The sequence below is a fragment of the Corylus avellana genome, chromosome 2 (genome assembly GCF_965113065.1).
Source record: "Corylus avellana chromosome 2, dhCorAvel1.hap1.2, whole genome shotgun sequence".
NCBI classification, from domain to species: Eukaryota; Viridiplantae; Streptophyta; class Magnoliopsida; order Fagales; family Betulaceae; genus Corylus; species Corylus avellana.
In genome coordinates, this window is record NC_142491.1 from 40221375 (window position 1) to 40246758 (window position 25384).

At 37.7% G+C, this 25384-nt stretch overlaps 4 protein-coding genes and 1 pseudogene across 4 annotated transcripts; 1 reads left to right on the forward strand and 4 right to left on the reverse strand.

Moving 5' to 3' along the window:
- Positions 1 to 769: 769 nt before the first annotated feature.
- Positions 770 to 3073, reverse strand: LOC132167372 (pentatricopeptide repeat-containing protein At5g66520 pseudogene; annotated as a pseudogene).
- A 1309-nt stretch (positions 3074 to 4382) lies between these two features.
- On the reverse strand, positions 4383 to 5880 carry LOC132163513 (uncharacterized). The gene has a single exon (XM_059573827.2). The coding sequence runs from the start codon at positions 5221 to 5223 to the stop codon at positions 4606 to 4608; it is 618 nt and encodes a 205-aa protein (XP_059429810.2). The 5' UTR covers positions 5224 to 5880; the 3' UTR covers positions 4383 to 4605.
- Positions 5881 to 6469: 589 nt separating this feature from the next.
- On the reverse strand, positions 6470 to 10065 carry RPL3P (ribosomal protein L3 plastid). Its single transcript, XM_059599420.2, has 5 exons — positions 9624 to 10065; positions 8993 to 9202; positions 8533 to 8637; positions 7514 to 7627; positions 6470 to 6974 (listed from the first exon to the last, which is right to left on the reverse strand). The coding sequence occupies exons 1-5, from the start codon at positions 9978 to 9980 to the stop codon at positions 6801 to 6803; spliced, it is 960 nt and encodes a 319-aa protein (XP_059455403.1). The 5' UTR covers positions 9981 to 10065; the 3' UTR covers positions 6470 to 6800.
- Positions 10066 to 10189: 124 nt separating this feature from the next.
- CRSH (Ca2+-activated RelA/spot-like protein) lies at positions 10190 to 13620 on the forward strand. Its single transcript, XM_059578801.2, has 4 exons — positions 10190 to 10611; positions 10695 to 11615; positions 12373 to 12657; positions 13292 to 13620. Exons 1-4 carry the CDS (start codon positions 10231 to 10233, stop codon positions 13424 to 13426), a joined length of 1722 nt encoding a protein of 573 aa, XP_059434784.2. The 5' UTR covers positions 10190 to 10230; the 3' UTR covers positions 13427 to 13620.
- A 1457-nt stretch (positions 13621 to 15077) lies between these two features.
- CIPK1 (CBL-interacting protein kinase 1) lies at positions 15078 to 19716 on the reverse strand. Its single transcript, XM_059592305.2, has 12 exons — positions 19238 to 19716; positions 18970 to 19032; positions 17535 to 17606; positions 17292 to 17399; positions 17085 to 17165; positions 16816 to 16995; positions 16479 to 16691; positions 16273 to 16377; positions 16065 to 16181; positions 15756 to 15818; positions 15588 to 15662; positions 15078 to 15400 (listed from the first exon to the last, which is right to left on the reverse strand). Exons 1-12 carry the CDS (start codon positions 19418 to 19420, stop codon positions 15338 to 15340), a joined length of 1323 nt encoding a protein of 440 aa, XP_059448288.2. The 5' UTR covers positions 19421 to 19716; the 3' UTR covers positions 15078 to 15337.
- Between the last annotated feature and the right edge of the window lie 5668 nt (positions 19717 to 25384).

Below are 25384 nucleotides of genomic sequence, written 5' to 3' on the forward strand. Positions count from 1 at the left end.
ATATTTATTTTCTTCAATTTTTTAAAAAAATTAAAAAAAAAAAGTCAAATGTCTGACGCATGAGGTAGCCGGAGATCTCTATTCAATGGTTTTAGGGATAAAGTAAGGCGGTTATAACCGCTAACCGTCTTTATATATATATATAAAACATCCAAAACGGCATCATTTTGGAGGGAGAATAAGATGAAACCCAAAAACAGAATTTTTTTTTTTCCATCTTTTTTAGAACATTTTGGCCTTAAACCCTTAAGATAAGCCTAAAAAATAGGCAAATTAAATGCCCAAAACACTTAAAAAGTCCAAAAGCTCATTTTTTTTTTTTTTTTTTTAAAAAAAAAGGTTTATAACCAGTGGTTATTGGATTGAATAACCACTAAAAGCCGGTTATAACCACAACCGCTAACCGTCCAAGGCGGTTGTAGTTAGCGATGATAGCCAATAACCGCCGGTTATAACCGTTTGAACATCCCTAGATGTTGTTTTTGGAAGGGATGGATATTTCAACAATTTTGTCGTTTGGATTGTTAGCAATTTGTACAGCAAATGTAAGAAAATTTTGATGGGCCCATTTGCCATATGACCCATTTGTCCGATCCGGTCTCAAACAGTCCGCCCACTTGTTAGGGCATGCGAACCATAAAGATTTTTTTACATTTTCTTTCCAAATTACCATTAATCCGGAGAGCTGGATCCGAAAGGAAGTGCCATGTCATGTGATGTTTGGTATGAGAAATGGAACAAAAACATTCCAACATGATTTCTGTTCAGGTACATATAATTAATTGATCATATTGACACCCGTTACCAGTAAACTTTACAAGAACACTCTCCCATTCTAAAATGGTGGAAGCGATTTTTGTCCTTGACAATGATTTCACAATCATAAGCCTTTGAGATGAGCTTAGTTGCATGGTGACAATCTTTACAGACTCGCAGGTTCTTTGAGATACGAAGAGTTTGTCCTTGTTTGACTTTCAACAGGCCAAGGCAATTGCTAGTTTTTCACTGTGGTAGAACAAGGAGTTTTCCTTTTGCTCCTCCTCTTCCTCCTCATCTAGATCATAATGCACTACTCCATCACTGTCAGGTACATAGCCAATAGATTTTATGTGTTCTAACATCTCATCAACTTTGGCATAAATCTCTGCAGCCTGGGGATGAGCCCTTCCACCTGCAATGAATTCATTGAAGACACCCTCCAATTCAATCATAGAAAAACCAGGCGCCTTCTTCACTCCCCTGTCATTCATTAGTTTCCTCACATTAGCCACGTCTTCCCATCTACCAGCCTTGGCATATAAATTATCTAATAACACATAGCGCCCGCTGTTGTTAGGCTCTAGTTCAATTACTCTCCTCCTTATTTGCTCTCCCAACTCAATGTCTCCGTGGATTTTACAAGCTTCAAGGAGAGCACCCAATACGCCTGCATCAGGGGCTCATGGGCATCTCATCGATAAGCTTTCTTGTTTCCTCCAGCATTCTAGCTCTTCCAAGCAGATCAACCATGCCATCTAAAATGTTCTATTCTGGGCTCAATGCCATGAACTTCAACCATGCGGTGGAAGTAATGGCGCCCCTCCTCCACCAACCCTGAATGAGCACATGCATTGAGGAGATTTACAAAAGTTATGTTATCAGGAGCTACCATCTCCATCTTCATCTCCTTAAAGAGCTGAATGGAAGCCCCTCCTTTACCATGCGTTGCTAGACCCCCAATCATGCAATTCCATGACGATATCCCTTTATGGAGCAACCCATTGAAGACTTCAAAAGCCTTCTCCAAGCAACCACATTTACAATACATGTCGATAATAGTTGTTGCTAGCTTTGAGTCCAATTCAATCCCACTCTTCTCGATATACCCATGCATCCACTTCCCTTGCTCTAAAGCTCCTAACCCTGTACAAGCAGATAACATACTAGCCGCCACAAACTTATCCAACACGACTTTTTCCCCACGCATCCTATCAAACAAAGCAAATGCCTCATGAAAATGATTGCTCTGGACATATGCGACATCCCGCACAAGCATCTTATCAAAGACCCTCCTTGCTTTGTCCAAGGACTGAAAATTCACATACATATAAATCAAATTGTTATGAGAAAACCCATTGCTTCAAACCCGAATTTCACAACATGGGCATGAACTTGTTTCCCTTCTTCAATAGCATTATCGTTGCTACAAGCTCTTATAACAGAAGGGAAGGTATATCTATTGGGCACAACAAAGTCTTGCAACATCCGCAAGTACAAGAGAATGCAATTTCTAGGGCGTTGGCATTGTAAGTAACCTCTCATTACGGTGTTGTAAATGAATGCATCTGGGTGGGGAATTGTATCAAAGACCTGGAGAGCATAACCCATATCACCATTTCCGGATATCTCACAGAACTTGATGACTCGGCCCATGGAGTCGTTGTCGGCTGAGAGGCCAAGCCGGATGAGCTGGAAGTGATATTGCTTGGGCTCAGCCATGCTTGAGCATGACTGGAAGCCATGTAAAATGTGCGAATTGGGCAAGCTTAGAGAGTGTGGAGTGGCTTGAAGGAGCTGGAGCGTCATTTTTTTCCCGGGACTGCCTTAGGATTAAGGTCCTCATCTGCTTTGTGGCACAACACATGTATTTTGTGCTCTCCAATTGCAGTGAGCCACGTAAGCTTGGAACACCAAAAACAAGTAATCATGAAAACACAGGATAACAGTTTCGCTCTCTCAAGAACTCCACTCCGTCCCCACACAACTCCACCGCCGATTGCAGAGGCTTCATTCATGGGTCTGAGAGTGAGAGTGACGAATTTTGTGGTGATTTTGTCAAATAATTATTGTTTGGATTCGATTTTTGTGGTGATTTCTGGAGGAAATATTGATTGGTGTTTGAAATTCCTTTGGGGAATTCATGGGTTACAATAACTTTCGGTGGAAGATAACCTAATGGGTAGGATGGGATTTTTGGTTTTCTTGCTAAGGGGCCGAGCATTTCAATAGTTGTCAGCAGCATTAGCTTTCAACCAGAGGTTGTGGGTCAGGCCGTCAGGGTATGGTGGAACCCAAAGCTGGAGGGTTCGCTCGAGTTGATGATTATTATTTATTGGCATCACTAGCAAGATGTATTTGCTGGATGTCCATGCCATAAACGACTGCCGTTTTCATCCATGCCATAAACGACTTCTGCTTTCTGGAAGCATTCTGAAATATTGCACCTTTTTTGGTGGCTTAGTTCAAAAATAGGCAAAGCATGGACAAGCGGAACCGTTTCGGAGATCCATTGGAGATGGTATACATTTTTATTTACGTCTCTAAACTTTAAAAAGTGACGTCTGAACATTTCATACTACTATCACTTGTCAAATTAGGCACTCCGTTAACATTTTACGCGTTATGTATGTCGGGGCTGGGATCTGCAATGAGTACATCACATTCGTTTCTAAAAAAAAAGATTAATTTGTTCATGTATGGAGATGGAGCCTGAAAGAGGATCATCACAGGAAGGGAAAATTACTGAGATGGAATCTGCACCTACTAGAGTGCCTCTTCCTGTGAGTTAGTTCCTCGTTTTCACCTCCGCAGACTCTGATTTACAAAAGGAACTGTTTCAATGCTTTGAAAATTTACTTCCATATGCTTAATACTCCTTATATTTGCTTTCATTTGATAATATTTGAAACAGATGGCATTTTGTGTGTGCTTATCCTTGCTTCGATCACCATTCTATCGCAACTGCGTCATCTCCGGCACTGTCGATTTCATATTTGGTGACTGCAGCGCTCATCCAGAACCATTTGATTATCGTTAGAAAGCCAACGGGAGGTGACTGCTTGGTCATTGAAAACTGCAGAATTGTTCCAGAGCAGAGACTCTATCCTCATCCTCTGAGATTCAAGACTGTCATCATGGAATCAAGAAGTGGAGATTTCATTCAAACAACAGGGTGATTCACAAAGAAATGAGGTTCTTCAACTCTCGCCCGATTCATTCATTTCTTGTCATTACGAAATGATTTATCCATATTTCTACATGTTAGTAGAAAATGCACTTACCTACGCAGTTATTGAATACAGAAAGAACCCAGTGCCATGCAAAAGAAGTATGTGAAAATGGAAAGAAAATATTCAACCCAAAATTATCTGTCAAGCAAATTGTATGTAAACTGGAGCATAGGCCAGTTGTGCTTCACCCAATCTAAATAGTCATCAAAACACAGCAGGTGCGATGAATGTTAGAAAGTGAAAGTTTCATTCAACAATTCAATCAGCAAAATGGACACAAGGGGCCCTGAAATGAAACAACTAGAATCTAAAACAAACAAGAAATGTGCAAAAGAAGTTGTTAAAAACCATGAAAGTAGCAGAAAAGGAACTTTGAAGAAACGTAGACAGCAGTGAAGGGCAAAAGGAAATTCCGATTCAAGAAAAAAGTTACAGAGGAGGAAGATCAAGTACGAAACATCGGTGAATCTACACAAGAAACTAATCTAAACCCATGATTTCTACAAATTCTACTCTACAAGACTTTCTGGGCGTCCTATTCAAACTGAATTTTACAAACACGGTAATAACTCGGAGAAAAGACTCAGTCCCAATTCCCAACCTTTTTGTTCTTCTCTCAGTCCTCACTAGCATGAGCGCTCCGTTGAGCGTCCGCGGTGGAAAGAGAAAGCAAGCCATTTGTTGCGTTCTTGCCTCCCTCAACGCCATTTGGGGTTAAGTGAAGGGGTTTCTTGGGAGATTCTTTGGTGACGAGAAGAAAAGCGATGCGGTCCAAGGCCTCCCTGGCTTTCTTCCTGGCGAAGGCGGCCTCCTTCACGCGGCGCTCGGCGTCGACCCTGGCGGCGGCGGCGGCCTTGTGGATGGACGTGGCGGCGATCCGCGAAGCGGCCAAGAGCGCCTTGGCCAAGTCTAGGTCGATGGCCCGCTTGGGATAGGGATCGAAGAAAGAGAAGCTAGGGTTGGAGCAGGGAGGGCAGAGGAAGGAGGGAGACGAGACGGCACAGGAGCGGTGGGCGATGGAGGAGCAGTGGAGGCAGATGAGGCGGTCCGACGGGGCAGGCAGAGGGGACGATTCCTTGTCGAACACCACAAAGCAGACCGGGCAGAAGAGCGAGGGGTGACCCTTCAGAACGCAGTGCGTGCATATCCGCCGGTAGCTCCCTCGCTGCCGGACGGTGTGGATCACCCATTTCTCCGACGACCCGCATCCGCCGCACGCTTCTCCCGCTTGCATTGCTGCGCTCCTGCGATCCCAACGGTAACCCTAGCACCCGGAGTTTAGGCTTTTCTTTGTATGTTTGTTGGTTGGAGACCACTCTCTCTCATCGGATTGTGAATTTTGACTCTTCTATTCTGTCCGCCTCTCCACCTGCTTTGTAAATACTAAATACATACCCATGTCCGGTCTTGGCGTTAAAGACTAGTTTTGCAGCCTCCAATACCTGGTTGACACGTAAGTTAAAATCATCTTATGAAATAGGATTGAAAACACAGGATTTTTTCTTCTTCCTCAAAGCCAAAACCTCGTTTGTCTTTCTGATCCCAAGTGTGCGCAGCTTGCTCTGATTCTCTTGCACCTGAGCTTCCAAGCAAGACCCAATTGGCAAATCAGAACCAAAATCAGAGTTTCTACAGCAATCCTTAATAGAATTGCTTGAACTCGGACAACCTATGAAGGTGTGAGACCAATGCTCTATCCGCCTCCTTCACACTTTCCTCAACAAACGGAACGTGGGCAGCCTGTAACTGAAAGTACGAATCAACAACTCAAGAGAAAAACCCAATCAACAAAACCCACATAAATTCAAACCCTAAATCAAAATCCCCAAATCGAAACAATCAAAGGGAAAATCCTTCAATATGGTCCATGGATTCCAGCCGTGGGTCTGGCCTGGCCAGTCTCTCTCTCACATGTCTCTGTTTTGTTAAATCTGAAATCCAGTGTATTTGGTTTAGGGTATTTTTGTGCAATTGTTTTGTTTTATCTGAGGTGTCACCATGTTATTGGAGGCTGTAAAACACCCATGTTTTACGCCTCATCCGGATATAAGTTATTCTCTACCCATCATATTAATAGTTAATTCATATTTTTCATTTTTCTCCATATCCAATTCCTTTTCTTCATTATGTACATTTGGTTTGACCTCTCAGAACGCCCTATTCATAAGGTTCACGATGGATGGAAGCTTATTGCACGACCAGCACCAAATGCTCAATCACTGGGTCAAAAGAGAGAAAAAGGAAAAGCCAATGTTTAAAGAGAAGTGTTAAGGAGCCAAATAAATGAACCCAATTTTTTTAAAAATTAATGTGACAAACCGTGAGTAGCAAACAAGGAAGAGAGAATTACATTTTTTTTAATTTAAAAACCCTTGCCATATCAATTTGAAAATTTTTCTAAATTTATTTGTTTGACTCTCTAGCACGGATGGGAACAAATTGCACAACCATTTGGAGATATTGAATAAACAAGAACTCAATACTTCAAATCTATGAGTGATGCTAATTGAAAGGCCAAAATTCCAAGTTTACAGCTATTATTTTAAAAAAGAAAAAGAAGAAAAAGAAAGAAAGAGTCCCAACGTAGGAGCATAGTCAGCCACCATCAAAAGCAGGGGTTGAATGAACTCAAGAATAAAATTACATGCCTTGCAGCTGCAGTCCTGTAATCTAACAAACATAACTTCAAGATCAAATTCCTCAAGACGCTTCTTAGAAGACAAACCCACCGTGCAATCCGGATCACCAAAAAAGTGACAGCACTCATTTAAACAAGTAAGCAGTTCTCACATTTATTAAGTCTGCTCTTGATTAATCTGCCACCATAAAGGGGTCTACTTCCCCAAGATCAGCAACTAGTGGTTCCAATGCTGCTGGGTCCTCGTCTTCTGGCGCAAAGTAAGTAGGAAATGGAAGCAGTGAAATATCAGGTTTTTTGTAGAAAGCATCTTTTATGAATACAAAGTTCCCTTCGGCACCAGGGACCTGCAAGGAGTAGATAACTTTACACCATCTGATTGAAATCCATCATTAACAATATAACCAAAAGACTCCAGAAAAGGGTTGATCCCTATTCATAACCACATGGCGTGAATTGTGAATAGCAGGACTGCAAATGTGTATCAACAGATTCATAAATCCAATCCTAAGCATCCTCCAAGATAGTAATATTGAGACACAGTTTGTTCTTTCATGGCTCAGAACACTACTTATTATAATTAAGCTCACATCAAGAGAGTCTTTAACTAGTCTCCTAAAATACTAGTTAGGTAAGATCCATCCAATAATATTGTTAGAGCATCTGAGTGCAGGCTTTTTTTTTCCCAGATAAGTCACACACCCACCCAATGGAGCTTGAACTCATGAGCTCAGCCTCCACCTTGTCCTTCTAGAAGGATGATGTACGATTTGAGGTAAAGCTAATTGGCACATCTGCCAGCATGCATTTCAAATGGGAAGGTCTTCTTTCCCATCTAGATTTAAAGCACTAAAGCTGAAAAATAAACTGGGTAAGAGAAACATACTTGGCCTCTCACCCACATTAGATTCCTTGCCGGTTCAATTTTATAGACCCATACATTTTTAACTGTTCTCTGCTTCCCACCCATGCGCCCAGGCATCTTTTTGCCTTTAAATACCTGTTCAGAAAACATGTGATTTGAAAAATTACAATCCAAGGGCAGTTGCAAAATAAATTTGCTAATATATTTAATGAAACATAATCACAGGATCAGTATATATTTTACAAAAGACTTATATGTGGACAGAGAGAGGACAAAGCTCCGTTGTTTGACTCTACCTCTCGCTCTCTCACTCTCTTAAAGATTGTTTTTTTTTTAAAAAAAAAAAGAAAGAAAAAGAAAAAAGAAAGAAGGTACTGCTATATGTTCGAAGCAAGCCAAGTCAAGTACCTACAAAGTACTAATCACATTAACTAGGTTCCGGGCAAAATAACCAGATCACAACTTACTCAGGTCCTGTAGATGTGGTCCTGGACCTAAGTTTCACACAGTATACAGCATCAGAGGGAAAATCCACCTTGCCATGGAAGTTTTAAGTTCCACCAGCTTCAGAATGGCAACAGAATTTGTTCTTAAGAATGAGAGCTACCCTTCAACGTCTATATTAAATTGACTATATTCATCCTTTCTAGTGTCTATTTGCTCAGTCATTGAACTACATAGAACACTCTATAAGTGATCCCAACATTTACAACAGTGGCGAAAAAAAGGGAATATGAGAAGTGAAACCAAGTTGGAGAGCTAATTTCAGAGGAGCAACCAATCAAATTTATATTGGTGATGTGGGATGATAAAATAAATTAGAGCTTTCTGCACGCACGCATTCTATTCATGTTTTTTCTTGTTAACCAAAATAATCCACACTTTAATTCCAAAAAGACTCAAGAGGTTTGATCTTGACATGTTCCCATCCGTGCATAAAAGAATCTAGTCAATTTACAACTGGGAGTTATCAAATATCAATTTCATTAGTATCGTAAAAAAGCTAGAAGATCCAAAAAGCTCAAGGAAGTCGTATATACCTTTCCAGGAGCATCCCTCTGGCCTGTAGAACCAAGACTTCGATGTGACAGTGACGCACCATGCGATGCTGGCATTCCTTTAAAACCATGCCTTTTCATCACACCCTAGACACATAATAGATATAATTAGTGACATCACAAACGAAACTCACACTTTTCTCAGGAAATCAAAAAGAGCTCTGACAATAAAGGTTTTGAACTTCATGAATATCTCTCATCCTCAACTACGCATTTAAAGAACTAAACAAACCATGCATATAATTGGTGGTGTCACAAAGAATAAGCATTTTCTCACTAGAAATGTAACTCTTGTGCCCATACGGGATGACACTATTTCATCCTCCAAACCCTTACTTAAGGGGAAGAAGATGACAAGAAGGTATCAAAAGGAAAAGGGATAAGCAACACTAAAAAATGACAAGTAGATGATGGGAGGGAGCTGAAAGCCAAATGAATTCACCTGGAAACCTTTCCCTCTTGTGATTCCTGTGACATCAACATACTGACCAGGCACAAAATGACGAACACCAATCGACGTACCCACAGGAAGAAGTGCATCTTCGGTCACAGGAAATTCCCTCAATTTCCTTTTCATTGGAACACCTTGAGCTCTAAAATGACCCACTTCAGGTTTCGTCAAATGTTTTTCCTTCTTCTGCCCGCAACCAATCTAACTACCACAGCAAAGGAACACCACCATCACATAATTATATACATACAAAAAAAAAACAGAGATTATCTGACGGAATAAGCTTAACTCTCAACTCTCTGTTTGGTTGCCAGGAAAAGCCGACCAAAAAATATATAAAACATTTATCAATATTATAAAATGTAAGATCTTTTGGCCAACCATATATTTCTGAAAACATAAAGCAGAACTTAGAGAAAATAATGGAACCATTTACAGATTACAGCAAAGAAAGCCTTTTCGTTGTTTGTTTGAAGTCTCAAATGACCAAAACGAATCATTTTACAAAATGAATGAAGACTGAACTCGTACTTAGAAAAATAAACAAAACTAACGCTAAAAATGAAATGATTGTGACAAATTAGAAATAGAAAAGGTGAAGTTGGGAAGTTTGAGAGAGTACCTGCAGAGCAGTAATACCTTCCTTTTCAAGGGTCTTGACCTGAGAGACGATATTGTCGTCGACCCAGAGGACGGTGATGGGAACCCTAGCACCCCATTTGTCCCAGAGAGCGGACATTCCACACTTGACGGCAATCACCCCGGTCCGCTTGGAGTTCCGGGTCATAACCCGACTCTGTTGCTCTTGGAGGAAGCTCTCTTCGGATGCCCCATCCACCAACGCATCGGCGGTGCCGAATCTCCTCAGGAAGAAGAAGAATGGGTACGGCGCTGTGGCGGTTGTTGTAGTAGTCGTTCTCGTTGGATTGGATGCGATGAGTCGGAGACGAGAAATTAGGCCTCTTGATAAGGCCGACATGGTCTCTCAGACGATACCCGAAGCGGCGTCGCTTTGGTGGTGGTTTCAGACGAGTGAGAGAGACAGAGAGAAGAGAAAAGCAGCGACCGTGGGGGCTAAGGAGGGTTTATACAGTGGCACCGTTGGAGTTATATGAAATGATATGGGGTATTTTAGTCATTCAATAAAATTGGATTTAAATAAAATGAAGAATTAAAGTGAAAGAAAAGCTCAGTCACTCACTCTCTCCACCTCTCAATCGGTTCCTCCGATGGAGGCTCTGGTGGGACTCAATCCATCAATAACAACCAGAACGCAACTCCTCCAGAGACGACGTCGTATCCGTCGTGATTTCCAGGTACTAGCGGTGGCGAGAGCAAGCAGAGCAGTAGAGCTGGGTGGAGGAATCGGAGGAGGACCGGAGCTGTTGGTGGAGCAGGCCGGCGGGAAGAGGGTGGTGGAGCTGGTGGGGGCATTCAACGAGCTTACGGAGACCATGAAGAACGCGCTCCACTCCTCCCAAACCCAAACCCTCCTCTTCAAATCCCTCAAGCTGTCCATCCCCATCTTGCACTCCCTGCCTCTCTCCCCCGACGGCCGCTCTCCCCTCTCCAAGGCTCTCTCCCTCGCCCTCCTCCTCGCCCATCTCCAGGTATTTAATTCATCTCTCTCCCTAATTTCCCCCACATTCATATAGCTAGCGATTGAACTATATACATGTATATGGCGTTGCAGATGGATGCGGAGGTTATTTCGGCCGGCATACTCAGGCAAGTCCTGGAGGCGGGTGCGGTGTCGATTTTTGAGGTGAGAGATCGGATCAGTACCGGCACTGCTCATCTATTGCATGAGAGCCTGCGCGTCAAGAACATGTCTTCCAAAATCGAAGTATTGGACGATGACAGCGCCGCTGCTTTGAGAAAGTTCTGCCTCACCTTCTATGATATCAGGGCTGTCATTCTAGACTTGGCTCTCAAGCTCGACGCCATGAGACATCTTGATTACCTGCCCAGATACCAGCAGCAAATTCTCTCTCTCGAGGTTATGAAGATCCACGCGCCTCTGGCTCATGCCATGGGAGCCAACTTCTTGTCCTTGGAGCTGGAGGATCTCTGTTTCCGCTACTTGTTTCCTTGTTCGTATCTCTCTATCGATACGTGGTTACGAGGTTACGAGACGGGTGGGAGTTCTCTGATTGATGTGTACAAGGACCTGCTTCTTGAAGCGTTGAGGAGCGATTCCGTGCTGGCGGACATGGTGGAGGATGTCTTCGTCAAAGGTCGGTATAAGAGTCGTTATAGTACGATGAAGAAGCTGTTGAGAGATGGTCGGAAGGCTGAAGAGGTTAATGATGTTCTGGGTTTGCGAGTGATATTGAAGCCCAGGTCAGTAGATGTTGGGGAGAGAGCGTGCTACAGGGTACAAGAAATCGTGCGGTCTTTGTGGGAAGAGATGCCCCACCGGACGAAAGACTACATTGCCAAGCCCAAAGCCAATGGATACAGGAGTTTACACATGGCGGCTAATGTGAGTGAGAATGGCAGGGCTAGACCGCTCATGGAGATACAGATACGGACGACGGAGATGGACATGTTGGCAGATGGTGGAACGGCGTCCCATTCATTGTACAAGGGTGGTCTTACTGATCCAGAAGAGGTAAATGGTATAATTGTGCTATACGATTGAAATTAATCCATTCAAGTCTTTGTTTTCCATACAATTTATGTATAAATATTGTTACATAAAAGATAAAAGATAATAAAGATTAAAGAATCCACAATTTGGCTGTGGTGAATTGGACTGGATACTTATGTGTAAATATTGTTAGAGTAAATAAATCCAACGTCATATATGAGATGCAATTCCTGGTCTTATTACCCCATATGGTAAAGGGGAAGAAGCATCCCCGTTCTGAAAAAAAAAGGTACGCAAGAACTAAGACTAAAGAGAATACTTGATTGTTATTGCTTGATGGTTTGCTGTTGATAATTCGTACAATTTATAGTGGAAAATTGCAAGTTATACATGGTAATGGGTTTATTGGATGATTTAGTGAACATTGGAGAAGATTTGTTTGCAACAGTCCTTTGCTTTGTGTGCTGATATATGTTGGCTACGGTTACTTTCCTTCTTTTCTAGCTGATTATTAAGTCTAATATGTTTCCTTTAGAATCCTGTATAAGAACGTCTTATTCATTACGTCTGTTTTATGAGTGAGTATCCCCTTGAAAGTTCTACATTCTATTCATCATAAGGGAAGTGATTAGGAGAAAGGGAAAGCTGGGATTGACTTATTTCATGAACATATATGCTTGTCGAGTGCATGAAGCTTCTAACTCGGCATTACATTATGTGAAATTTTATTAATCCAGCCAGGTAGAGGCGATTGATTTAGTGATTTGTTGATGTTCAGGCTGAGCGGCTCAAGGCCATAGTGATGGCTGCAGCTGAACTTGCAGCATTGCGCCTAAAAGATCTTCCATCCACAAATCATAAAGGTATTGAGGTTGACCAGAGAGATCGAGTATTCCGCCTTCTTGACAAGAATGGAGACGGTAGGATCAGCATTGAGGAACTTATGGAAGTGATGGAAGAGCTTGGTGCCCCTGGTGAAGATGCCTGCGAGATGATGCAGCTTCTTGATTCAAATAGTGATGGTTCTCTAAGCTCTGATGAATTTGATTTGTTTCAGACACAGGTAAATACCAATATCTGTATGTAAAATCAGAAGTAATATATCCTCCTCCCCCCTTTGTTCTCTCACTCTCCGTAGCTAATTATGAGATAGTAATTCCATTGGATTGACAACATTGCATATACATGCTTGTTTAAAAAATTCATATTGTTCTGATCCTGAAACACCATGGTTGGAGTTAGAAGTTTGAGAGTGAAGAGATGTTAAGGTATCTCTGTCACCATATTACACATGGTGGACATGATGATAAGGTTATAAAATTGACTTTGATTTTGGAGTGATTTGATTTGAAACATCTTATCTATATTGTTTTTCTAACCCTATGAAAGTTTGGTCTTTGTTCAGCACATTAATTGCAAAAGATGTTGATCACGCATCTACTTGTTTTACATTTGATCATTTTGAATGTTGATTTTTTTTTCTCCTTTTTCGGTTTAACTTCTCAGAATTTTGGCGATTTCATTTTTGTTTTGGCCTGAATCTGAATTGTAATTGAAACTATCACGCAAAGTTGGTTGACTTTATCATGATATATCTGAACAGCTTCTTGTTTCGAAGATTAGATATCATATTATTTTTGGAATTGTTTGTTACTTTTTTCTCTATCTATTTATGACTTTTGTTCTTATTTCTGCAGGTCGAACTTATGCGTAATTTAGATGACAAAGATGATGAATATAAGACCATGTTAAATGAGAAGCTTCAAATGGATGACCACAGTGGGTTAATTCAGGTATATAGTAAAGAGCTTGGCAACAGGCTTGCAAAGTAGATCTGCTTGCAAACAGGCCAAAGGGTTTACTTATAATTACCATATTTAACGTTGAAAATATTGTTTGCACTGTACATAGTGAAATTTTCATGTAATGTAACATTGTTACAAGGGCCAATGATGGACCTGCTATAGTCATATGTAAAATGAAATCCAACTTCCCACGTTATAAATGATAAGGTAGATCTTAAGCAGAGGGGACCAAGCTCTGTTATAGCTAGTTTAATGCTTTAAGTAAGATTTCTCCAGCAACGAGTGAGGGTCTGTTGACTGGCTTTTCTGTTGGAAGGATTGATATCTCTCGCTTCTTGTTTGTGGATGATACTTTAATTTTTAGTAGGGCTGACACAAATCATCCATGTCACTTGCGGTGTTTGTTCTTATGTTTTGCTATTTCGAGATTGAAGATCAATTTGGCTAAGTCGGAATTGGTCCCTATGGGCAACGTTGGTAATGTGGAGAGGTTGGCAAGTATACTAGAATGTGGGGTTTTTTGCCTTTGAAGTATTCTGGTCTTCTCTTGGGGCTTCTTATAAAGTTAAGTCTATTTGGGACAATGTTATTGAAAAGATAGAGCGTCGATTGGTTAGTTGGAACAATGACGTATTTGTCTCAAAGTGGTAGAGTTACCCTTATTAAGAGCACACTTTCCAACTTGCCCAAGTACTTCATGTCCCTTTTACACTGTATTGAGAAGATCTAACAAGATTTCTTATGAGATAGGTTAGGCGATGAGAAATATAGGTTATTTGGGTTGTAGTTAATAGTAGTAGAGTTTAGAGTCGAGTCTGGTTTAGAATTTATTTAAGACTTGCAATTTATGAGGACTCTCCGGCTCATGCTGTAGCATACAAGTTTCATGAAGAACCCAAAACTTTGCTCATTCACTTGTGCAACAGTCGCAACAGTCACTTGAATGAACTCAAATAGAAACTTCTTCGACCTTCACTCGACCGAGTTTATGGGGATTTTAATTTTGTTTTATTCCTTAATCAACCCAAATTGTTCACCTACCTATAAATATCATGCTGTACACTAATATTTTTTTTTTATAAAGAGAGAAAATAGAGTGAAATCCTGAAAGCCCTAAGAGAGAGAACCTATTCCTTTTCATAAGCTTAGCCTCCCCTGCTACCCATCTACTATGAAAATCCTTGATTCTCTTTTTAGTGTTGGTATTTGGTTGATGAGTTCTAGAGATTGATGAGTTTGTTCTTGGCAAGTCGTAAGAGTTTTGAAACTGTTTTGAAACGGAGATGAAGTGCATCACTTGTGAGATTAGAAGCCTTGATTTGAATCTACAAAGACTTTGTGAGTACTTAATATGTTATAGTGAAATTTGCTTGTGGCTGAGTGCCTCTCAGGGTGATCTTCTTTTGAAGAGTCGTTCAAAAGTTTCCCACTTGGTAAGCAAAAATCCATGCATATTATCTTTTCATTTACTGCACTTATATGCTGGAGTTTTGTCAATTGATTTTGATTTAGGTGTGTTTGTTTGGGGTTTAAAATGTTTTTCACTGTCATTATGTCATAATATATAACACCATGCAGAAGAGGCCATGAGCGGGAGGCAAGGTGGGTCTCAAATGAACAATCAATCATCCCCCGTCTCACCAAAATCCATTTGGAAACATGAAACTGAAACCAAAGCCAGAGTGTAAGTTCATCGAAACAAAAGAAGAAAATTCGTATAAAAAATTGCTATTATAAACAGAGGATTTTATGTCCTGCAACATAATTGGTTCTGCCATTCTATACAACTTGAATATAAATCAGGCTATTTTGAACTGTACAGAGATGTAACAGAGATAAAGATACTCATGACTACATTGCTTGGGGTTCTAAGTTCATTTCTCTGCAAGAAGAGGCTAATATCCGATGTCTGACCCAACAAGTACCCATCACTCGCACTTATGTTGTCAAGAGCTCTTGGCTAGGGCCAACTCCTAGATCATTTGATAGCTTTTTACACAGCTGCAAATATATAAAATAAGGATTAGATACCAAAAGTGTTTTTTAGGTTTGAAAAAATGTTGCAATGTGACATAAAGGCGAAAAAAGTTTTGAGCGTTTTGTAATTTGGGTTGTTTGTTAATGTTTTTGTTTTGAAAACAAAAAACAAAAGGGAGAAGAAAAAAGCTTTAACAATCAAAGCCAATACCTGTCTATAAACTGCGGAATCTCCATATGATTTTCTTAATTCAACTACATACAAGGATGAACTTATCTCAAACACCTGACAGAGTTACAGAGACAATGACTTCAGACAATTGGGAACCATGCCAAGTACATTTATTTCTATGCATTCAAGTTTCACAATCACACTTACCTCTGCTGCAACGGAAAGACTACCCATATTTTTGTGCCCCTTGTGCTCCTGCATCACTTTCAACTGAAAAAAAAAAAAAAAGAAAAGTTTGGACAGAAAATCACAACATTGCTTTATATCAAACTTTGTAATTTAGAAAGGGCTTGCCAGTCGTGGCATATTGATGTTTAGAGCTCCCAAATCATTTTCCCTTTTACACGGAAAAACCGGGGGGAGGCGAGGAGCTTGAATCAATATCTATATCCATTTGAAGAGATAGTGATGAAAACAAAAAAAAAAGTGTTATAAATTAGTAACAACAGAACTCACCCTTCCATTTTTCTTCAGAACACTAAATCCCATCTCTGTTACAATATCCTCAATCCTCTCAAGCAAATCCTTTGCAGAGTGATTGGATGTAAATCTGATCTTCCTCTCCGAGACATCCTAAATTAACTCAATAACACGCATAAGTGGCAATCAGATATTGAGGTGTCAACTTCAGCAATAATATTACTTGCAAATCAAGTGCTCTCACCTCTTTCTCAAAGAAGCCAGAGAGGTCTAAGCAGGAGGACATTCCAATCAACTGAAATGCATTAATGAGAGTGGGTGAGCCAGGGCTCTTCTCTGCTTCAGATGGCTATATTGCAAGAATAATCCTATTAGTTTATATAGTACAAAAGAATGTTCAAGATACAAGCAACAGAGGGTGCACAAAGAAAACAATTTCCAAGCTCGTACCACTTCATGTATTGAGAATGCTTCATCATCAATGTATGCATCTTCTTCTTCATCGTCGGGATTTGCAGGAGTATAGTCCTGCTTAAACCAATCATCTGTTTTGATACCCGCCATTGTTATCCGGCTAGCAGGACTGGGATCAAGAATTCTCCTTATCATGTTTTGGGCCCCCGGTGACAGCCATTTTGGTATCTGAGCATCCCCTCTGAAGATCTGAAATCACTCAAAAAGAATATATAGAAACATCAAAGTTAATGAGATTCAAATAAACAAATATTTCAGTAATAGGTTCATATTAAAAGGGTATCCAAAATATCACCAAAAAGGTTCTCCATACCTTCTGATAGAGAACTGCAAGATTTCTATCATCAAAAGGAAGATATCCTGTGAGAATTACATACAAGATAACACCACACGACCATATATCTGAGGTGGCACCATCATACCCTCTGTTAGCAAGAATCTCAGGAGCAACATAATTGGGACTTCCACAGGTTGTGTGCAGTAACCCATCAGGCTGATAATTTTCAGATTAAAACAAAACAAAGTGATTAGTGACTGCACAAAAAAACTATCATGAAATTTCAGTTTGGGAGGGCTCTGTACCCTAAGATGCTGAGGTAAGGCACTGAGGCCAAAGTCAGATATCTTTATGTTCCCTTTAGCATCAACTAGAACATTCTCTAGCTGCAATTAAGAAGTGCAATGATTGTGTTAGAACTACAAGCAGCAAAGGGTGAAATAATCTGGAAAAATATTACAAGTAGCATTGTTATTGGCACTATGTTATCATAAAAAAAGTTTTGAAATAACCTTTAGATCTCTGTGAAAAACGCCTTTAGTGTGGCAGTGACTCACTCCATCAATTAATTGTTGGAACAGCTTCCTGCCTTCGTTTTCTTTAAGTTTCCCCTTGGATGCCTGTTAGAAATATATCAAATCAAAATTCTTCATCTAGAGATACATATAAAAGAAAAGACAGAAGATTAATTTTTTTTTTTTTTACAAAAAAAAAAAAAAAACCCTTGAATATTATGCATGGCTTAAGCTGCTTACAATTCTATTGAACAATTCCCCGCCAGTCACATATTCTAAGACCATATTAATCTTGTTTTTGCTTGCCAACACCTGCAAAGTCATTATGATAATGCAAAGCATAAGCAGAGGAACATAATCATTGCTTCCCAGGTCCTTAATTAATGGTTAAATATGGTGATGACAATATAAGAATGTGGCATAAAGTACTCATAAAAAATTTAGGAGAAGTAATCCATTACTCATTGGCAATCATGTACAATCAGTTCTTTAGTTATGGGTGCTAATGGCATGATCTCAGCTCTGTTACATTATATAAACAAATCCATACAAGTGCACAAAACATTGGTGGAAAACATGGTACCAAGTGTGTGTGCAAACAATCAAAAAAACAAAAACAGTTGTTGCATCATAACACTTTTTCAAATCAAAAATAAAAAATACCTCCCAAAACACGTCAACAAAGCCAATTCATGTGATGCAAGCGCGAAAAAAGGATTGTCCTAGACATGATTAGTTGAAAGCTTACTGTGTGCAAGTTAGATAAGGATCCACGGTAATTGTCTGTCCAAATAATGTGAGAGAGCCTATATGAAATCTATTGGGCCGAATAAGTGGCTGAATAACTCAAAATTTATTTGAACAAGTCCGTCCCATGTAGGACCTCTCCCAAATTGAATTCGGACAAATAATTACCGTAAATGATTAAATCCCAATCCGTGCAAGTGGGAAAAGAATCAAGATTATTGCTGCTCCTGTCCAGCAAAAGGTGTTACAGATCATGGGGCCCAACTCAAGATCAAGCTGGTGAGTTTGGTGAGTGGAATGGTGGGGGCCAGGGGAATTTCTTGAATATAACGACCTGTTTCACCTCACAAGGACACGCACATGCGAATTGGAAGCATATGTAGTACACGTGTCAAGGTTTCAGTGGTTGGTCAAGAACATAACAGGATGCAAAAAAAAAAAAAAAACTGAATGGCCAATGAATGGGTCGTGAGGTGCCTTTTCTTGACATGTTCAATGTGACCCACCCGAATGATCCATATCCGGGAGGAGGAATCACCTGTATGCAACCCCACTTTGGCACTTTCACATGTACGTGGGGGGGTCCGTGGATGTCGATGCAGATAATATGAGATTACCCGTAATTGGATGATCCTGAATATAATTGAGACTAGCATCATATGGATACCGCCAAAAACAGTCTTTGTCGATGTGGGAGGCACTTAATAGGATTGATTTCATTCCAATATAGCAATAATTGTGCAGGGAAATTTGTCTATTTTTTACATCATTTTTTTTTCTTTTAGACTCAAAAAATGTATAGACTCCCAGAACCAGAAATTAATTGAAAGATTATGGGACAAAAAATCCAAGTTAAAAAAAATATATATATATATCGAAAAATGGTTAGCAGCAAGCAGAAAAAGGAAGAAGAAGAGCATAAAAATACCTCATGTAATCTGACAACATTAGGATGTTTGAGGAGCTTCAAGGTGGCAATCTCCCTCTTTATCTGCCACGCCATAATAACCATTGATGAAAGTCAGTGTCTGGATTCGAAAATCCATGGTTTTCAGAAAAAGGAATCCAAAACCCAGATCAGAATCTTATTCATTTTGTTCTCCGAAAGGAACCCATTTATCAAAAGAGAAAAAAGATTGAGAATTTGAAAAAACAAAACCCATTGATCAAGCAAGGAATAAAAGAAAGAGAGAAACCTGATCGGTGATCTTGAGAGCAATAACCTTGTTCTTCTCGATGATCTTAACGGCGACATAGTGGCCGGTCTCGACGTTCCTGGCCAACTTAACCTTTCCGAAATTGCCCTCGCCAAGAGTCCTTCCCAGCTCGTACTTCCCCAGTCGCATTCCCTTCTTCTCCAACTCCTCCTTTCTCACCATGTAAACGCAATCTCTCTGTTAAATCCCGGCTCCTGATTTGAAACCGTTGAAGCGTACGGCGGTTTTGATCAGACTCTTAAGAATAAGTCTAGAATTGAGTTAGCGAGTCTAATCAAAACGGCCTTCTCCTGCTCCCTCCTGGTTGTTTCCCAAGCCAGAAGCTGTCTTTGCTCTTATCTTTGAACCCAATTGTGCGCTTAATTAACATAAGTATTTATGCAAAAAATAGTATTATACAATTCCTATAATTATATATTTATTTAATTAAAGATAATAGTAATTAACCCCCCCCTACAAGGAAGGATTCCGATTAACACGGGTATAAGTTTAACGAATAACGCATATCTTTTTGCATGTCATCTCATTCTCTTTCTCTCTTTCTTCTTTGCCAAACAAAATTCAATTCAATTTCTACCTCTGCCACCTCACACCAGTCGCGCTTCTTTTACCACGTTGTCCCACGCGCGCCTTTTCTATTAGTATTATTGCTAATCATCTTAACCCTTCCTTAATCATGGCTGCAATGATCCACGTCAGCTGTGGATTAAAAAATTGATTTATTTCTTTATCATTGACTAATATTAATACCATTTCCTACCAAATAGGTTATTTGGAGATCTCCGTTTTATAAGGCGTGATTTCTAGCCGATTGAACTACCTCTTAGGAACAGTTATTTGAGTTTTTATCCAAGCTTCTTGTTAAATTAAATGGATTGTAGTATAATTTAATTATGTGACAATAAAAATTAAATTTTTTATTAATTAAAAAAAAAAACAGATTTTTATTATTACGTTAATTTAATTTTATATCAATTTATTAAATAGTATTCCTTGCTTAATTTTTAATTTAAAAATCTATATTACATGGTACTATGGAAATTTCTTTAGTGGATGACGTTGGCAAGTCACCAGGAAACTTCCTATTCTCCACTATTTTCTTTTTTATAAATTTTGGACTTTTTTTTTTTTTTTTTTTGTGACTAATTGGTGCTTTATTTCTTTAGGGTTTGTCTCAATTGATTAGTGTAAATGCTTTTTATATTATGATAAAATTTTCGGTCAAATTGAGTATAAAGAAATTTCTTGGATACAAATTTCAGTTAAAATACATAAAAATGTATATAAGAATGTGTGCGATTAGTTAATCCTATTAAAACTGCATGTAAAAATCACATGTTCGGACAGATGTCAATATTTTTTCCAACTCGGCCAACAAAAAAAAATCTATCTTCCATGTTTTTTTGTTTTTGTTTTGGGGTTAAGATTCTTTTAATTGACCAAGTATTTGGATAGAGAAGTGCTAGAAAGCCAAACAAATTAACTCAGAAAAAATTTTAAACTAGTCTGGCAGACCGTAAGTCGCAGATAAGGGAGAAATAATTAAATTTTTTTAATTTAAAAATCTTTGCTATGTCAATTTAAATTTTTTTCTAAGTTTATTTATTTAACTTTCCAGCACTTTCCATTTGGATAAAGATTAATGATTAAGGATTAAAGAAGACTATATAGCACATCTTTTGCGTGGGTTGTTAAAATGATGACCTCCTTTTTATATATTATTCATCAAACCAACATTATTGTACTACTTTTTTTCTGGTGAGACATCTCCTTCAAAAAAAATCCCTATTTATTGGCTGCTCCACGTGTTCCTAAGTTGTTCCTCGTCGTGATGCAATCAATCGGCAAACATGGGCAGGAAAAAATAAATCCACCGGCCACCGGCCATATAATGTATCTTTGGTTGTCCATTTCATCTTTCAACTACTTTTTGAGTTTGTCTCAAAGCTAACGTTATCTTTGTTTTTCCACTTTCACCATTAATGCTATGCTTGCATTTGTAGCTTACATATAAAAAAAATCACACATACAGTTTACTTAACTATCAACTAATATATGTTACTAAACATGTCTTACTCAACACTTTGACAACATTGGCCTCCGATTAATGACGAAGTTTTTCTTTAAATTTGCTTGAACGGAATTCTTTCATTAATCTGAAGTATGTTTTTAGAGCATGTGATCCGGAACAAAATCATTTTCAGTTTATTTGAATCGAATAATATCTAGTTAGTTATATTTAATGGATATTTTTATCTTTTTTATTTTTAGAGGGAACAAACATAATCGTCTAATATAACTAACTGGATATTCTTCGGTTCAAATGAACAGAAATATCGGAGGTATAATAACACTTAGCTATATTTGAGGCATCTTGAATACACCACTTGCCTCTTAAACGACATGAAAAATGATTATCTCTATTTCAAATTCTCTTAATTTCTTCCCGTTAGTGCATTTAAAATGGCAAAATTATCAAAAAAATTTTGATGTTAAAATTTTTGGATGGAAAATGCTAGGTGCTCTTCTAGTATTATTCTTATGTCATCCAAACTATGATGTATCTTTTAAAATTATCAATAGATTAAAAGTCAATAATGATAATTTTAAATTTAACGATAATTTTAAAAGTCATATCACAGTTGGAAAAATATCATGAAAATACTAGAAGAACACTTAGCATTTTTCTTTTTGAACAATACTACTTTCCTAAATGTACTAACCGAGAAAAATAGAAGAGATTTAAAATTGAGATAATCATTTTTCTGGTTCATAAATCTAACTCAATCACCATCACTGATAAGCCCTTGTTTGGCATTTAATGGAAGGAGCATTATATTCACTTACCTCTCTTTCATTTTCAGAAAATCTCCACATCTTTAGACAACTGGTTTCAGTAACTTTGTACCACATCTCTTCACACTTGTCAATATAACTGTTCATGATGGCCATAAATTTTGTTTTTGTTTTTGTATTTGTCTATATTAAAAAGAAAATTACCCAAAAGTATTTCTAAAAGAATACAGGCTGCAATTTTAAATACTTCGTTTTTTACTAGTATCAACATATTTATAAAGTTTGATAGATATATTTTTGTAATACACATATTTTGTTATAAAATATTTATTTTCTATATGAAATTATGTTTATCATTTTTTTTTTAAATAATAATAACACACTACATAAAAAGAAGAGAAAACTTCACTTTAAACTCTTGAACTATCACGCGATTTGATATACTTTTTCAAACTTTGAAACTTCTAAATTCCGACCCCTGAACTTTTAATTGCAATCAATTTGAACCTTTCTTGTGCGGACATGTCAAAAAAAAAATATTGAACCCTTACGTTAATTTTTGTTGTTAAAACACATAAAAAGACTTGAGGCCCTTTTTTTTCAATTTTTTTTTTTTTTAATAAAACGAAAACTGAAGGGTAAGGTGGCCCAATTGTGAGTCACCTTGTGATTTTATTTTTTATAATATATTTTTAAAAAAATTAATTTTAAATTAAGAGTAAATTTGAAATTTTATAATAAAAAAAATTCAGAGGTATAAACGTCATTGTATCACTTTTAACCTTTAAAATTTGACAGAAGGGTTTAAATTGATTGCAATCTAAAGTTTAGGAATTCAAATTGAGAGGTTTCAAAGTTCACGAGGGTATATGAAATCGTGTGGTATAGTTCAGGGGTCTATACCTAAAAATAAAAAAAAAAAAAAAAAAAAAAGAAAAAAAGAAAAAAAAGCAGCATGATTGCTTTGCATTTTTGGGCCTAGGCTACGTGCTTGCATGTGTTTATTTATGTGGTTCGTACGTATTTCTGATTTTACGTTGACTAATTATCACTCTAATCACAACTTGAGGAGTTTTATTAGACAAGGCAAGTTTGAGCCACTAGATTGTGGAGTGTTACCGGTGCAATTTCAAAATAAATACATATATTTTTTCAGTGCGATTTTATTATTATTATTATTATTATTATTATTTAAATTAAGTCTTCAAACCACAAGTTACTAAAATAAGGCTAACAATTTTGGGAAGGTTTAATTAATTGTGTTTAGGGTTAAATACCTAATACCTCATGGGGTTTGACAACTTTATTTTTACCTTCCTGGGGTTTCATTTTTATCACAGGAGATCCCTGTGGTTTTGATAAATGACCAAGATAGTCCATCCGTTAGTTGATATAACAGAATTACACGTGGACCAATCAGATGTTGACACGTGGCACATACTTAATTTTTTATTAAAAAAAAAAAAAAAAAAAACTTGGGGGTGGCTCGGCCACCTCGTTGGTGCCCAAGGGGGTGGCCGAAACCCACCCCCAGTACCCACTGGGGGTGGTTGGGCACCCAGAGCCACCTCCAATTTTTTTTCCTTTTCTTTTTTGTTTTTTTTTTTATTTAAAAAAAATTAAGTAGGTGTCACATGTTAACATTTGATTGGTCCACGTGGAATTCTGTTAGGTCAACTAACGGATGGACTAACTTGGTCATTTATCAAAACCACAATGATCTCCTGTGATAAAAATGAAACCCCAATGAAATAAAAATAAAGTTGTCAAACTCCCGCGGGTATTAGATATTTAACCTTTGTGTTTATTAATCTAAATTGCATAAAATATTTATAGATTATTTGGATTAAATAATTAAAAGTATTAAAAAAAGGAAGTGAGATGGTGGGTGTAAGTAGTGTGTAACTTGTTTTATCGGCGAAAAGTAATGATACGTGCTTCACGTGATCAAGTGGAACATTGAAGAAATTAGAAAGTTCCAAAGTCAATGAATTTCCGGTCTGCACGTGCACAACATTTTCAAAATATAAATTATACTTTATTGCCGTTGAGTGCACCTAATTATGACCAACCCTCGCCGTTACCCTCGCCGTTACTCTCGCACGTAGAATAGCCGTATTGATGGGTAATTCAATCAACTGAAAATCACGTCTTATAAAATCGAGGTTGTTAGTTCGAATTTTATTATTATTATTATTATTAATGTTAATCATCTTAACCTTCCTTAATCATGGTTGCATTGATCCATGTCAGCTTTGAATTAAAAAATTGATTTATTTCTTTATCATTGACTAATATTAATATCATTCCTACCAAATAGGTTATTTGGAGATCTCCGTTTCATAAGACGCAATCTTCAACTGATTAAATTACCCCTTTGAGACAGTTATTTAAGTTTTTATCCAAGCTTCTTGTTAAATTAAATGGATTGTAGTATAATTTAATTATGTGACAATAAAAATTAAAATTTTTATTAATTAAAAAAAAAACAGATTTTCATTATTATGTTAATTTAATTTTATATCAATTTATTAAATAGTATTACTCACATAATTTTTAATATAAAAATCCATATTACATGGTAGTATGGAAATTCCGTGCCCCTACCCGTAGTGGAAGCGCGGAAATTACATGGTACTATGGAAATTTCTTTAGTGGATGACGTTGGCAAGTCACCGGGAAACTTCCTATTCTCCACTATTTTCTTTTTATAAATTATGGACTTTTTTTTTTTTTTTTTTTTTGACTAATTGGTGCTTTATTTCTTTAGGGTTTGTCTCAATTGATTAGTGTAAATGCTTTTTATATTATGATAAAATTTTCTGTCAAATTGAGTATAAAGAAATTTCTTGGATACAAATTTCGGTTAAAATACATAAAAATGTATATAAGAATGCGTGCGATTGGTTAATCCTATTAAAACTACATGTGAAAATCACATGGTCCGACAGATGTCAATATTTTTTCCAACTCGGCCGAAAAAAAAAAAAAAAAATCTATCTTCCATTTTTTTTTTTTTTTGGGGGTTAAGATTCTTTTAATTGACCAAGTATTTGGATAGAGAAGTGTTAGAAAGCCAAACAAATGAATTCAGAAAATTTTTTAAACTGACCTGACAGACTGTGAGTCGCAGGCAAAAGAGAGAGAGAATTATATTTTTTTAATTTAAAAATTTTTACTACGTCAGTTTAAAATTTTTTCTGAATTTATTTATTTGACTTTCTACCCCTTTTCATTTAGATAAGGATTAAGAATTAAGGATGTGGGTTGTTAAAATGATGACCTCCTTTTTATATATTATTCATCAAACCAACATTATTGTACTACTTT